Consider the following 13,778-nt stretch of genomic DNA (forward strand, 5'->3'; position numbering starts at 1 on the left):
TAGCGTCCTTTTGGGCTTTGCGCTAGCTGGATTTTGCCACCCCCAAAAACTTCCGTGCTCTAGGTGACCGCCTAGTTTGCCTAATGGAAGCGCTGGCCCTGCTCCTAGAATTTGAATACCTTTGTGGGCGGAGGACACATTGCTTTCTGCCCTTCTGCATAAGAACATAAGAAGTTGCCATGCTGGGTCAAAATAAGTTCCATCAAGCTCAGCATCCTGTCTCCCTCAGTGGCCAGTCCGGGTCACCAGTATCCAGCAGATCCCACATATTAGTAACACATTCATCGCAGCCACTAAGCTTCCTTTACATTATTTATTTAAAAGATTTATAACCTGCTCACTTACTGTTGTGACAGTTTAAATATTCTCACCATGAGCACTCTGGTAGAAAGGCGAGTAATAAATTGAAAATAATAAGCAACAATCTTATCAAAGTGCACATTGGCCTATACAAGTATCTGCTGTAAAATGGATGGCTACTAATGTTTTATCCCTGCCTTGAAGATCAGCCATAAAGAGAACCAATTTGTTATCCAGTTCATGTGCTATGTTCATGATTTTTCCATTACTTTGCCATAACTACTGCAATCTTATCTTTTTATTTTAACAGACCATCCACTGATAATCTGTCTGTATGCAATCTATTTATTTATTTATTTGAGATTTTTATATACCGACATTAGTGTGCAAACATCATACCGGTAACTAAAAGATGGGAAATACAATGAACAGGGAGGGGTGGGGGAAACAGGTAATTGCAACAGGAAACTTGCAGAGAGGAAAGATAAAGCGCAAATGGCAACTATCTAATCTCTTGCTATGGTAAGAACATGCCATACTGGGTCAGACCAAGGGTCCATCAAGCTCAGCATCCTGTCTCCAACAGTGGCCAATCCAGGCCACAAGAACCTGGTGCAGCAAGAGGATTGGTAGTAACTTATATACAAGGGACTTATAAAAGTGTAGGTAAAGTGCATCGCAAGGTTAAAAACAGTGACTTGTGCCAGAATTGTGTGCAAGCGTGTGTCAGAAGGTGGAATAGGAGGGCAGAGGGCAATCTAGTCCAAAGGGCTTGGCTGTGTTGTCACAAGATGCTCCCTCTTAAACTCATTCTTATGCTGAGAAGTCTAATTATTTCCTAATCTTTGGATTACCAGTTCAGCACAGGCAGCCACTGAGGTTGCCTAATCTAAATCCCATTATGCACCGCCCTTTTTATTCAAATCACTTGGGCTCCTGACCGACATGATCAATATTTCTACTCAAGGGCGGATTGCCCTATCAACGGATTGGGCTTTCCCCAGTGGGCCGGTCACTCCCATGGTTTCCATTTTTTTTTTTTTGGGGGGGGGGGTCAAGTTTAAAAAAATATAGATTGCTGGAGGGAGCTGGGCTTTTTTTGATGGGTGCGGGACAGAGAGTGAATGATGCCGGGGAGGGGGAGGTGCGGGGGCAGCGCAATAATTGTTCGCGCAGGGCAGCAAAAAAAGCTTGCACCAGCCCTGGAGGCCATGGCCGGAAGATACACGTGCTACAGGGAAAGTGCATGAGGGCGTTGGATACCTCATGGGTCAGTTTTGAAAAAATCCCCCGGGGCTATATGTTCCTGCAATCCGCCCGTTTCCACATGAGTAAAATTTTCTCTTTGACTTGATCCCATCACAACGTACATCCTAACCCAATACAAATGTTCATTTTAGCAAGATGCTGCTGGCTGGGGTGAAGTGGCATCCCTTCTGTTACACAAGGAATGGCCCTTCTTTCTGTTCCTTAAGTTCGTGGGGGCGGAACAGATCCATTAACATTTATAAGCCGGCTAGACTTGGGGATCACCACCTCCTACTTCTGGCCTGGAAGTGAGCAAGGTAAACAGGATCTCGCCATTAAGATCTGACAGTCACTTCCAAGTGACCCAGACTGGCCATTGTCAAACAGGATGCTGCTGCTCAGTGCTCTGACCCTGCATAGCAAAGCACTTCAGTTCTTTTTATGCCCAGCTCTTCGTACTTGATTTATCTCAAATTTTTTTTTTTAATCTTTCTTGCACATTATGACTTCCTGGTGTTTTGCTGTTAAAGAAAAATGTTCAGCTCACAACCACCACTTTAGGTTCCAGAACTACAACTCCCAGATTGCATCAGAGACGATACCCAGGAAACTGTCAGGATTCCTCCCTACCCGTCACCTGATAAAGGACGTTTATTTATTTATTTACAGAACCTTAATATTCAGCACTCCTGAAGAGGTTACCCATTTCCACTCAGCAAATCAGAGTGAATGTTTTCCCTGTCAGGCACAGAAGGGTGCCACCCCCACCTCCATTAGCCAATCATAGAGGCCTCCCTACACATCTTCCGGTATCACGTGCGCAGGAAAACCGGCTTTTTCACCAATCACCTCGCCCTCGTCGGAGGGGGAGGAGCGCAGGGAGGGGAGCGCAGGCGCACTGAGCCAGGAACAGGGCCGACGGCCGGCGGTGGCGGCTATGGCGGACGGAGAGCGCTCCCCGCTGCTCTCGGAGCTCGCCGGCGGCAGCGGCTGCGGCTGTGACGCTGCAGGCCCCGCCACGCCGGGGCCCGGATTGCTGCTACCGCCGCCACCCCTGCCTTCCTCCGCCGCCCCCACGGGCTTGGGAGCCGCGAGCCAAGTGCAGGGTGAGTCGCGCTGTGACGTCAGCTCTAATTATTCACGAGGCGACCACGCCCACCCGCAGAGGCTACGCTGATGAGGAGGCGGGCCTCGAACCCCGAGCCATTGTTTACGACGCTTCGCAGCCAATGGGGGAAGCTGGAGACGATGGGAGCAGGCGCGGCGGCCAATCAGAGCGTATGAGTGGGGGCGTGGCATTTTACCATAATATTTATCACATATGTGCTATAGTTCTGATATAATATTCTGTCTTGTCAGCTTGTTGCATGCTAAGTTACTCTGTCTGGGTGCAGAGTATCACAGTTATGTAAGATGTTCAGGTTTGCTTGGTATTTATTTTTGTAATCACGCCCGTGTGTCCAAATCGATTCTGGATGATGTACGACATAATCTCGTATTTTAGAGGGGAGGGATTTTAGTGCCGGGAGGAAGGATGGCGTCAAACCATGATGGGGGGAAAATGAGCTGCCTGCCTCACCATCCATCCCTCTACCATCAGCTTACATAAAGGAGGGGGTTACTGTTTCTCTCTTTCAGGGTTCCCCCCGTTCCCCGATGGCCCGCCCTCGGTGCTGCCGGGAGAGGACCCCCCTCTGTACTCGCCCATGGCCAGTCCCGACAGCGGCAGCACCCCCATGATCACCTGCCGCGTCTGCCAGTCGCTCATCAACGTGGAGGGGAAGATGCACCAGCACGTGGTGAAGTGCGGGGTGTGCAACGAGGCCACGGTGAGCAGCTCTCGCAGCCCTGGATGCCCCGTGCAGGGGACTCCCTTCCGTCCCCCATGGTACGCAGAGGTGCCGCCTTTGACTCTTGCCCCGGAGATGTCACAGGCAGGGGCACCCCTTTGGCTTTTAATCCAGCATAGGTCACCCAGGGGCTCTCCTGCAGCTCTTGTTGGGGGGTACCAGGTATGGGGGTTCCTCTCTGGCTCTTGTCAGGACATCAGGAATGGCCTTTCAATTCACTTCCTTACCCTGCTTTTAGCAAAGAGCTATTGTGCATGGTCTTTCTCCTTGCTCCCTTCCTCCCTCATCAGGCATGACTCCTCTTTCAGAGCGAAGTTTGAATCTCAGTATTCCATGACTGAGACAGTTCTTCTGCCAGCTGGCCTCATGCACACTCCTTGATCTCAGTCATATTCAGATTTAGATTAATTTATCGGCATGACAAAATTCCTACTAAGCTACTTCTTTCAATTTTGGTAGAGGGCTCTTCCGCGAGCTCCCTGCAACATTAGCGGGTAACCCCTCTGGCCCAGTCCCCAGCAGGGCCTAGACAGATATTGCTGGCAGGCCCATTGGCATTAAAGGATCAAGAGCTGATCAATGACCCATTTTGTCTCTATGATTCCTCCCATCCGGTACCAAGATTGCCAAGTGGGTTCTCCCAGAGACCCAGCGCTGGGTTAGGAACATCCCAATCCTGGATTATACGGTGGAGGGAGGTGGTATTTACTTTCTGGTAATACCTCGCTTCTCTCCCCGCTACAGCCCATCAAGAATGCCCCTCCAGGGAAGAAATATGTGCGCTGTCCCTGCAACTGCCTGCTAATCTGTAAAGTGACGTCTCAGAGGATAGCTTGCCCGCGGCCTTACTGGTGAGTGACTGGGATGAACTGGAAGCTACCTGAACCCAGCACACGGTCAGGGACTCTAACCATTCTCTTCCTGTTCTCCCCCCCCCCCCCTCCAGTAAACGGATCATTAATCTGGGGCCAGTGCAAGCCAGCCCTCAGAGAGCCGAGCCACAGCCGTATGGAGTCCGAGTTATCTGCGGACACTGCACAAACACTTTCCTGGTACGTGCACAGAAACGACCCATTAGAGTCTGTCCTACTGCTTTCTAAATGTTTGCTGCTTCCGATGTTGTTTGAAAGAGTATGGTTTATTACATTTGATATACTACAGGTATCAACCAGTCCCAGTGCTTTACAAAAGAAAATATTCATTATGTTAAAAGAAAAAAACAGCACAGACCACAACTAAGCCAGAATAAATATATTACCAATTAAATACACTACAGAACCATGATAGAAAAAAGATCAAAGATTCCTATTAAACAAATAGGAATCAAAATATGGGCCAGAAATAGCAACATCTTTGGTACAGTGATCTCGCATCACAGAAGTCACAGATAAGAACCTTAAAAGGTCATTCGGTCCATCCCAGTTCCAGGGATGATCCCTCACCCAGAAACCATCCCATACAGCCGTGTGTCTGACCTACTCTTAAAACCAGTCAGGTAAAACAAAGGAATAGATGCCTTGGTCCTTTATCAGTTGTTTATTAAAGTAGAGACGTAATCTTTTGACGATTTCATCTCATTCAAAATTTGAGACTCATGATTGCTTAAGGTAAAGATGGATATTAAGATTGGTCATTATATACTGACAAGAAATTCTGTGTCTGTATGAGCAACATATCAATAATAGATTTCTGTTGCACGTTTTTTAAAATGACAGATGTCACAGTTTTTTAAATTGAATTTAGTTTTACAAGTTATCTGCATGATAGCTAAAAGCTTTTTAAAAAATGTTTTTTTTATTTACTGATTACATTTATTGTATGATCTTTTTATAGCCCCCGAGACAGCGGCTGTTGAGCTGCGAAACTCGGCCTGAGTCGGGCATGGTTTTAAAAGATTACGTCTCTAATAAACAATTGATAAAGGACCAAGGCATCTTTTCCTTTGTTTTACCTGACAGCTATTATAGATCGCCTCCCTCTTTGTTTTTTGGGACCTACTCTTAAAACCCTCCAGTGACAGAGCTCCTGCCAGGTTTGACTACCCACACGTCTCCTCTGCTGCATGCTAAGCCCTGGACACTTTGCTGACAATTCAAGATAGGCTTGCGCTCAGCAGCTAAAAGATTTAAGGGCTTGCAAATCCCTCTTTCTATGCTCTGTGGGCTGAGAGGCATGGTGGAAGGGTTTTCACTCTTTTTTGTCTCTCTCATGTCTTTTCCCCCTTGCACCCGCTCAGTGGACGGAGTTCACAGCTCGGACCCTGGCCCGATGCCCTCACTGCAGGAAGGTGTAAGTGATGCTGTTTACTCATTTTGTCATGTGTTGAGTGTAGGTTGGAGGGGATCCTTCCCTCTACTACCATTTCAGGTGTGAGGTAGGAGACATGGCTAGCAGAGGCCCAACCGCCTAGCCCGCTCCTACTGGGAGAATGAATTTATTTAAATGTAATATCCCACCTTATGTGAAATCTAATTAACAAGTCCGTAACATTTGCACCCTCTCCCCACCCCCGAATTTTTCTGAGCGGTGATTTAAGACCTGGGTTCTAATCCCGGGTCCCGCTGCAGAGGTTCGAGGAGCTGGGCTCCATTCTTGGCTTGGGCTGGAAGCAGTGTTCTCTCCAAGCAGCGAGTACCTGTGTGCAAATGTATTTTTCATGTGAGCAACAATTTTTTTAAACCAACTGTTTCTGAGCACCAGTATTATAGCCTTGCATTTCTGTATATACGGCACCAAAGAAAAAACATTTCTGTGAGCAACCACGTCAAAGCTAGGAGCAACGCGCACAAATGCATTGGCGTTGCACACGTGCTCAGCTTCGAGGGAACAGTGGCTGGAAGTGATACCGAGAGCCTTGGCTTTCCTCCCTCATCTCTAGCACCTAACTCCTTGGACTGGGGGGGGGGGGGGGGGAGAGCAGGATTTTAGCACCAGTGCCCTTATGTGATGGGGAGGCTCCTGTGGACAACAGAACCCGCCCCGAAAGGGTGAAGGATTCTAGGTCTGACTGCCGCTTTTTTGCTTTCAGCTCCTCCATCGGACGGCGGTACCCCCGGACGAAGTGCCTCTGTTACTTTTTCTTAGGTTTATTGTTTGTGGTTGCCGCGGCTGGACTGGCGGTGAGTACCATTCCCCTCCTTCCTTACCGCAGGGAGAACCACGAAGGAAGCAGCTGGACAGATAACCCCATGTCCCAGCACCGGGGAGGGGGCAGGGGTGACATTAATCAGACGCAGGAGTGGGGGGCATGTTTTGTCTCCCTGGGGCTGCTTTGCTCAGTGCTTTTAACAGCTTGGTTCCAGCACTGCCCGGTGTGTTGCGTGCTCTGGGGAAGTAGGAAATGGGTTTGCGTTGGTACCGTGAATCTAGTCTGCATTCGGGCTGGGCTCCCGTGTAGGGTGTCATTTCTTGCATCACAATTAGTCACAGGGTGAGGATGGTGCCTTGTAGCTGCGGGCGACACGTGGAGGGTCACCGGGCCCCAGTCTTCCTTCAGCGTGGGATGAGGGCGGCTGCATGCGATGGGTGTGACGAGTGATATTGTGAGCATCACCGCTACTGAATATCGTGTCGCTGTGCGATGATGGCTGTGGGTGACATCGTAAGGGCCATCATCGCACAGGGAACTGTCACTTTGAGATGCTGTGTCCATGACCGCGTGGGGGGTGACGATGGTGCATTGGGATGTCTCGGGCCGCTGTTGGCTGCCCATGATGGGATCATGCTGCCTCCCATTGCAGGTTGGCACATGGAAACACGCGCAGAAGTACAGAGGAATCTACGCCTCGTGGGCGCTGGTCATCGTGGTGGCCGTCGTCGCCATGATCCGGGCCATCTACTGGGCATGCATGAGGGTCAGTCACCCTGTCCGGTGCTTCTGAGCCCTTCCCCCTCTCCTCCTGCACATCGCAACGAGGAACCAGACTGAAAGAATCTCAGCACTTTTCAGATCCAGAGCTTCTCCAGAGCCCACCCACCCCCAACCCTCAGCAAGGAACGAGAACCTCAGCAATCGCCTTCTGTCCAGAGCTTCTTCCGAACGTGACAGAGAGAACCTCAGCTTTGCACCTCACAGCTTCTCCCGCGCCCCACGCTGAGGATCATGAAAGAGAACCTTGCCATCGTCTCTCCATCCAGAGCTTTCCCCCGAGCCCCACGCCGAGGAGCGTGAGCGAGAGCGGCAGCCTCCTGCGCCCACCACGGCAAGGAACTCGGCCTCCAACTCCGGTCCAGTGCTGCTCAGTGAGCGAAGGGTGGAGGGGAGCCTCATCTTCCAGTGCATCTTCTGGCTGGAAGCGACTCGGGCTGTTAGGTTGCTGAATGGTTATAGTATATGGAGTCGCCCAGCTGGCCGGTTCAGGGCATTAATTGACTTTTTTTTTTGTGTCACTCAGCAGCCCCCTCCCTAGATGTGTGACAAGAGGGCAGGATGTGCAAGGTTGGGTTGGGTAATGAAGTCCTTCCCAATGCAAGCGGGGGACACCATCAGTGGAAGGAATGTTTGCCTGTAGGACGGCCCCTGCTGTTAGTGCCACCCCTTCCCCCGAGGTTGTAGGGCCGGATGTAAAAATGCCCACAAGTCACTTTGGAAAGAGTGGGTCTTATGCCCAAGAGCTGAACCCATGCATGTAGGAAAAAGACAGCCAGGCTTTTACCTCAGCGAGTGTTTGAAGCAATGTCCTCGGCGAACGCAGCCCGATTGCATCCGTGGGCCTGAGGTCCTGCAGAAGGCTGCGGTTTAAAATGCGACTGTTAACCTGAAGCAAAAGCACTTTTCCCTCCCCACTTCTGGGTGCACGTCAGGCTCTTTGATGTTTTTACGGCTGGGGCCTGGAGCACACAACACCGGCTTTTGAAAGCAGACCCTTCTCCTGCCTTCAGAAAAAGGTCCCGATTAATCGTTTAATCTGCTGCCTCCGAAAGCCTCCTTTCAGCCGGGTCTGGGCAGCACTGCCCCAGATTCTGCATCGGCCCAAGCTTCCTCGAATTCAGAGTCCCCCTGAGGAAGGGCTCCACCCCCCTTCTTCTGACAGCAGCGGGAGTAGTGCTCACATCCGCAGGCAGATCATCTTCTTGCGATTGCCCCCGAGCCCATCAAGCCTCTTCTCCTGCAGTCCCCAGCTCGCTTTCCACCTCTGTACACCCCCCACAGTATCCCAGACCTTTCCCCTCCTTTATGCAAACTTCTGCGCTATCCTAACCGCACAATCTAACCCAATTAACTAACTGGAACTCTTCACTGAAGGATCAAAACGCTTGCCCTGTACATAACAGCTGTGTGCCACCGATCGAGAAACTGACATGTAAATAATATCTTTTTAATTTATAGCTCTTCCCCGACCCTCTCAGGATTGCAGGGAAAGGGGCGATTGATTTTCTTCTGTTTTGATTTTTTTTTTTTAAAGCACCAGTTGCGATTTGTTTGTTTTTTTTTAATGTCCTTGTGATTACATGATTTTTTTTAATGTGTATGTATATTTGCTGGTATATTTTACCCCCATCTGTCCTGGTAGCCATCATAAAGCTGGAAATAAAACTGAATTGTAAAAAGGACTTTTTTCTGATCTCTTGTGCTTTTTTTCCCCTTTTGCTAAAGACTCCACCCATTCCTTCAGAGACAGAGGTCAGAGCAGTCGCTCCCAGCCTCCTGTGAGAATTACCAGACTATGATTCGGGCTGATCTAATATAAAAAACAACCCACAGAACTCATTTCCCAGTTAAAGCAACAGCAGCAGCACCTACTGTACCTTTATTTTTATAGTTCGGTGGGCTGCAGCAACTGGAAAAAATAATTAAAAGTCATACTTTGCCAGGAGGAGGTACCTTAAGTGTTTATCAAGATGTTGGAAGCTTCTGATTAGCTGTTGCCAATGTCTTGACTTGTGAGAAATTCTGAAAAAGGTGCTGCAGTGCTGATCATCATCAGAGGCCCATGCACATGGCAGACTGGTATACAAAGCATGAGTACAGCGAGGAAAAAGCACCGGATTATATACAATGCGCCAAAGCCCTCTCTGGACACAAAGATTATTAATAAACTCTACCCATAAACCCTAAGCTGAGGCAGCCAAAGAGCCTGTGGTACCCAGAGAAAAAAAAATTAATTAAAAAAATTCAAGGCACTCTTTATAGAAAACCAATGCAATATTTTATTAGGACTAAGGATCCCTGGGTCCTTCCCCATCGATTCCAGTTGCCAGTTTCCGGGCACCACATTCAGCCCTTGGTGCCATGCTTTTCTTTGCCGTGACAAAAAGCTGAGGTCTGGCCAGCTGGATGAGGGCTTCTCCATTAATCGCGCCACGTCACCTCTACTTCATCTGTTCGGTACCTGTGGAGGAGAGATGGGGGCAGAGCTGCTAACACTGTATTGTCTCGGATCATTTCCTGTGCTAAAGATCCCACACTAGTTCAGAGGTCGGAGTTCAGAGCAGTCATGCCCAGCCTCCTCAAAACAGCTCAAACACTCTGTCACCGATGGCATCGCACGCGTGCACACACATCCGGCTGGTTCACTTGTAGCCAAACCTACGTGCGACACCATCTCTAGCGCGTCCGAACAGGACCCTGCTGACTGACTTTCAATAAACAGAGGCAGTAACACGTGTCGCCCGAGACAGGACAATTCTTCCCACTTTCTGTGCACAGCTGTAAATTACTTTTATATTAAAAACGGAAACAAATCACTTAAGACTACTGCCTCCCCTCCCCCAGTAAAATTGTGCTTGAGTCCAGATTATTAAACCCTTGCTTTCTTCCACTTCCCTGCAATACAATTTTGCCTTTGCAGTTTCGATTCTCTTTCGAGAAAGACGGAGGTGTGATCTTGGATTGGAGCACGGGGTGGGGGGGAGGGGTACCTCTGTGTGATCCAGGACTGGTCCAGCGAGGTGATCTGCCCCGAACGGAACATCTCCCAGCCGGCCTGTGCAATCATCGCCCCGTTGTCAATACAGAATCTGGGAGGATGGACGCAGGCAGAAAGAAACAGGCCAATTAGAACGGAAGCCAAAACTCCCAGCTGATAAACTCTCTCACCAGCGGCAAGTTCCCAAAGCCGTGCAGGACAGAAGCTGAAACAAACAGACTCCAGCTTGACATTGGGCATCCGAGCATTAGATCAGATGCTCAAGTCCTTGGGACAGGATCACATCCAGCATGTGTTTAGGAGGAAGTTAATGCATCTTTTGTGAGGTTGTGCCTCTAACCCTGCCACTCACAGACTGTAGGTGCCTCATTTCTGATCAGATGCTTAACTTGTCTCTCTAGACCTTTAAAGTATCCATGTTACTCTTTTATGTGGCTCACTAGCACACAGCACATTCTCAGCTTCCTCTTCCAATGCCACTTTGCAGTAAAAACGACAAAACAGAGCAGATCTAAGTCTGGAATCCATGCAGACTTTCCAGTCTACACTGCCATGTGGCAAGCCTCTCATCCCCACCCAAAGTACCTTTCATCTGTAGCAAACAGCCGGGCCCCTCGCTCTTTGCACATGACCTCCATCATCTCCTGCAGCCGCACATTACCTGAGGAGACACGGAGGCTTATTTTCTGAAACTCAAGATGAGTGGTGATGGGATTCTCCCATTGTCTGAGGATTTCTGCTTACAGAACACAGCCTATGCTTTGCATTCCATTTTAACTCTAATAACTTATTTGGGGGGGGGGGGGAGGGGAGGAAATTGTTAACCAGTAACCTGAGCAGATCTGAACTAGGAGTACCAGAGTAGACAAACATTTGGGCAGCACCTTGAAGGGTGCTGGCTCCAAAACTTGCTTAGTTTAGAATTTAAAAACAAGGGGATGTGGCTGTAATAAAAAGGTGCACACCTTGAATTTTGAAACATTAAGATAGAAAAGAAAAGCTAGATAGGACTAAGACCCAACGAGGAGGGTGTGGCTAGCAATGCTGCATCATATGGGAAGGTACTAACATCAGGCTGGAAGTTCGTACATCCTACCCCTCCGACGATCAGCACCTCCTGAGAGCCACAGTGCGCCATTGCCCGCTCCGTGATTTCTACCAGCATGGAGAAAAGTGTCTCCTGGGGAAAGGGAGAGACAAAAAAAAAGAGGGGAGTAAGAGACAGCACTGGATTCAGGACTTGCAACAACTGTGAGCCAGGTTGGAGCAAAACAGACAAAGGCAGATTGTCCTCCTTATAAGCGACAGTCTTTTAGGCCAGGTCTTCAGATGGTTCCACATCACAAGTTATGCAGGCCATCCTGGCTTCCACTCCCACCGCAATAAATGCTGGGAATTGCATCCTGTCTGTCCCTGCCGCAATCAGAACCCAGCCCTGGTATCCTGCAGTTGACAGACTGCAGTGAAAACAGTACTATTTCAATGGATCTCTTTCTGCAGGTTGGTGCCAGAGAAGCAAAATGACCCTTTCTTCACAATATGCACCCCCCCCCCCCCCCCCCCCCCCATTCTTAAACTTCCACCAAGTGCGATTACCTGGAGTGAAAAGCAGAGATCTTCTGCGGTACAGTCCCCTGACAGCAGCATCTTATGAGCAGCCTCCTGCAGAAGAGAGTGAGTGGTGAGGGAAGTCAGCGACCACTCAGTATCCATCCAGCTGCCTTCCTTTGCCAAGTCATGTTTCTAACCAAAAATGGGCAAGTTCTACTTGCAAGCTTTATAGTCTGGGGAGGAACAGCCTGTTGCCTCTTCAATAACAGAGACTCGGATAAAGACAGGACGTCCACATCTGTATCTGATTATAACATTACCTCAATATAGGAGAGGATCCCTGAGAAGGAGACATCCATTCCTTTCACTGTGTAGGGCAACTCCACAAATTTCTTTCCTCTGTGGACAGGGAGAAAACATCCTGAGGTGCAATCACTCCAGTTACATAGTGAGAGAAAGCTTGAAAGACTCGAGACAGACCCTGATTTGAAAACAGGGAATGACCATGTCCAAAACAAATTTGAATCCCTTTCCTTCATCCCTGGGGGGGGGGGCAAGAGGGTCAATCACTCACTTTTTAGCCATCTGTTCAATATTGTAGCCAGGACTGGGGTCATTCGAGATCTAAAGTAACCAACCAGAATTGAAAGCTATGATTAGCGTTGGCCAGAGATCCACAATATGCAACAAAGTGAATGTACGAGAGACTACAGAATTGAGGTGCGGAGTTCCCTTCCACTCACCTTCAGCACACGGGCAAAGCGGTCCAGGCAGTTCCCCACAGCAATGTCGATGGTCTCTCCGAATATCCTGTATCTGTGCTCAGAATATGCAATGACCTGTGGAAGCAGAGCAGCAGGAGCATTAATGGAAACCCAAAGCATAACACTCCACCCCCATGTGCTTGCCTTGGGATACAGAGCACATACCTGGGTGTTCCCTCCACTCACATACAGGACTGTGGGGTTCTCGGCTCCCGTGATCAGCCGTCCCATCTCGATATGCCCAATACAGTGATTCACTCCCAGGAGGGGCTTCTTCCACAGCTGGGCCACAGTGCGGGCCACGATGGCCACAGTGAGCAGAGGGGCACCCATGCCCGGCCCTGTGTTGCACAAGACAACATAAGAGATGGAGAGACAAGCAGAGAACAATGAAGTGGGAAGGAGGGGGGGTTGGAAAAGGAGAAAAATAAGCCTGATAAAGACAAACTCCCTTATATGGAAGGCATTTTCCAGTCACCAGATCATCGAGTCAGCCTTAACTCCCCGCTTTCCACTTTGTCACAGCCTCTCTCTCTCTCTACCCGGATTAAAATCCCTTTCTGAGGCTGCATTTAAATCTTACATCCTGGATCTCCCCTATCACTGCCCTGCAGCGTATTTCATCGGTGTTTACCATAGGCACTTTTCCTGAAGTCTCTCATTATCTGGTCTATATGACTTGACTAGACAGTAGGCTCCTCGGGGCAGGGACAGTCTCTCGGCCGCATTGCTAAGGGAACGATCAGAAAAAAACAGGAGGGGGTAACCGGGTGGAGGGAAGCGGCGGGACGGCACCTTTGGTGTAGCAGACGCAGTCGATCTCCTGCGGGGTGAGCCGGGCTTCCTGCAGCGCCTCCTGCAGCACATCCAGGACACAGGCGCGGTGGTGCCGGGCGGTGTCGCTGGGCTGGAAGCCTGCAGAGGGGAAACGCGAGAGGCGTCAGGGGCAGCGGGAGGGTAAGGGGTTCTCCCCGCGGCTCGTCCCATACCTTGCCCGGGCGGGGTGATGTAGGTCCGGCGGGGGTTGGCCAGGACAGCGCCGTCTCGGACGATGCCGACCCCGATCTTGTTCGCGCTGCCCTCGAAGCCAATAATGACGGTCATGGCTGGGAGGAACCGAACAAGCTCCGTCCGCACGCTCCCGGCTCCCCCGCTGCGCAGCCGGCGCTTCCTCTTCCTGCCTACGCAGGCGCCGC

At 49.9% G+C, this 13,778-nt stretch overlaps 2 protein-coding genes across 2 annotated transcripts; one reads left to right on the top strand and one right to left on the bottom strand.

The window, feature by feature from the left end:
* Positions 1-2,288: 2,288 nt before the first annotated feature.
* PIP4P1 (phosphatidylinositol-4,5-bisphosphate 4-phosphatase 1) lies at positions 2,289-8,951 on the top strand. The gene is made up of 7 exons (XM_029580415.1): positions 2,289-2,654; positions 3,187-3,377; positions 4,143-4,249; positions 4,345-4,450; positions 5,635-5,687; positions 6,427-6,517; positions 7,139-8,951. The coding sequence occupies exons 1-7, from the start codon at positions 2,486-2,488 to the stop codon at positions 7,277-7,279; spliced, it is 858 nt and encodes a 285-aa protein (XP_029436275.1). The 5' UTR covers positions 2,289-2,485; the 3' UTR covers positions 7,280-8,951.
* A 554-nt stretch (positions 8,952-9,505) lies between these two features.
* Positions 9,506-13,778, bottom strand: OSGEP (O-sialoglycoprotein endopeptidase). The gene is made up of 11 exons (XM_029580412.1): positions 13,572-13,778; positions 13,378-13,497; positions 12,748-12,923; positions 12,562-12,657; positions 12,393-12,442; positions 12,139-12,217; positions 11,864-11,929; positions 11,357-11,447; positions 10,853-10,928; positions 10,260-10,358; positions 9,506-9,730 (listed from the first exon to the last, which is right to left on the bottom strand). The coding sequence occupies exons 1-11, from the start codon at positions 13,684-13,686 to the stop codon at positions 9,691-9,693; spliced, it is 1,008 nt and encodes a 335-aa protein (XP_029436272.1). The 5' UTR covers positions 13,687-13,778; the 3' UTR covers positions 9,506-9,690.

Source organism: Rhinatrema bivittatum, chromosome 16 (genome assembly GCF_901001135.1).
Source record: "Rhinatrema bivittatum chromosome 16, aRhiBiv1.1, whole genome shotgun sequence".
NCBI lineage: Eukaryota > Metazoa > Chordata > Amphibia > Gymnophiona > Rhinatrematidae > Rhinatrema > Rhinatrema bivittatum.

Coding starts and splice junctions, on each gene's coding strand:
- PIP4P1 (XM_029580415.1), top strand. CDS start 2,486: ATGGCGGACGGAGAGCGCTCCCCGCTGCTCTCGGAGCTCGCCGGCGGC. Junction 4,250..4,344: donor GCTTGCCCGCGGCCTTACTG/GTGAGTGACTGG, acceptor CCCCCCCTCCAG/TAAACGGATCATTAATCTGG. Junction 4,451..5,634: donor ACTGCACAAACACTTTCCTG/GTACGTGCACAG, acceptor GCACCCGCTCAG/TGGACGGAGTTCACAGCTCG.
- OSGEP (XM_029580412.1), bottom strand. CDS start 13,686: ATGACCGTCATTATTGGCTTCGAGGGCAGCGCGAACAAGATCGGGGTC. Junction 11,448..11,863: donor ATCTCTGCTTTTCACTCCAG/GTAATCGCACTT, acceptor CCCTTTCCCCAG/GAGACACTTTTCTCCATGCT. Junction 9,731..10,259: donor CAGTCCTGGATCACACAGAG/GTACCCCTCCCC, acceptor TCTCCTCCACAG/GTACCGAACAGATGAAGTAG.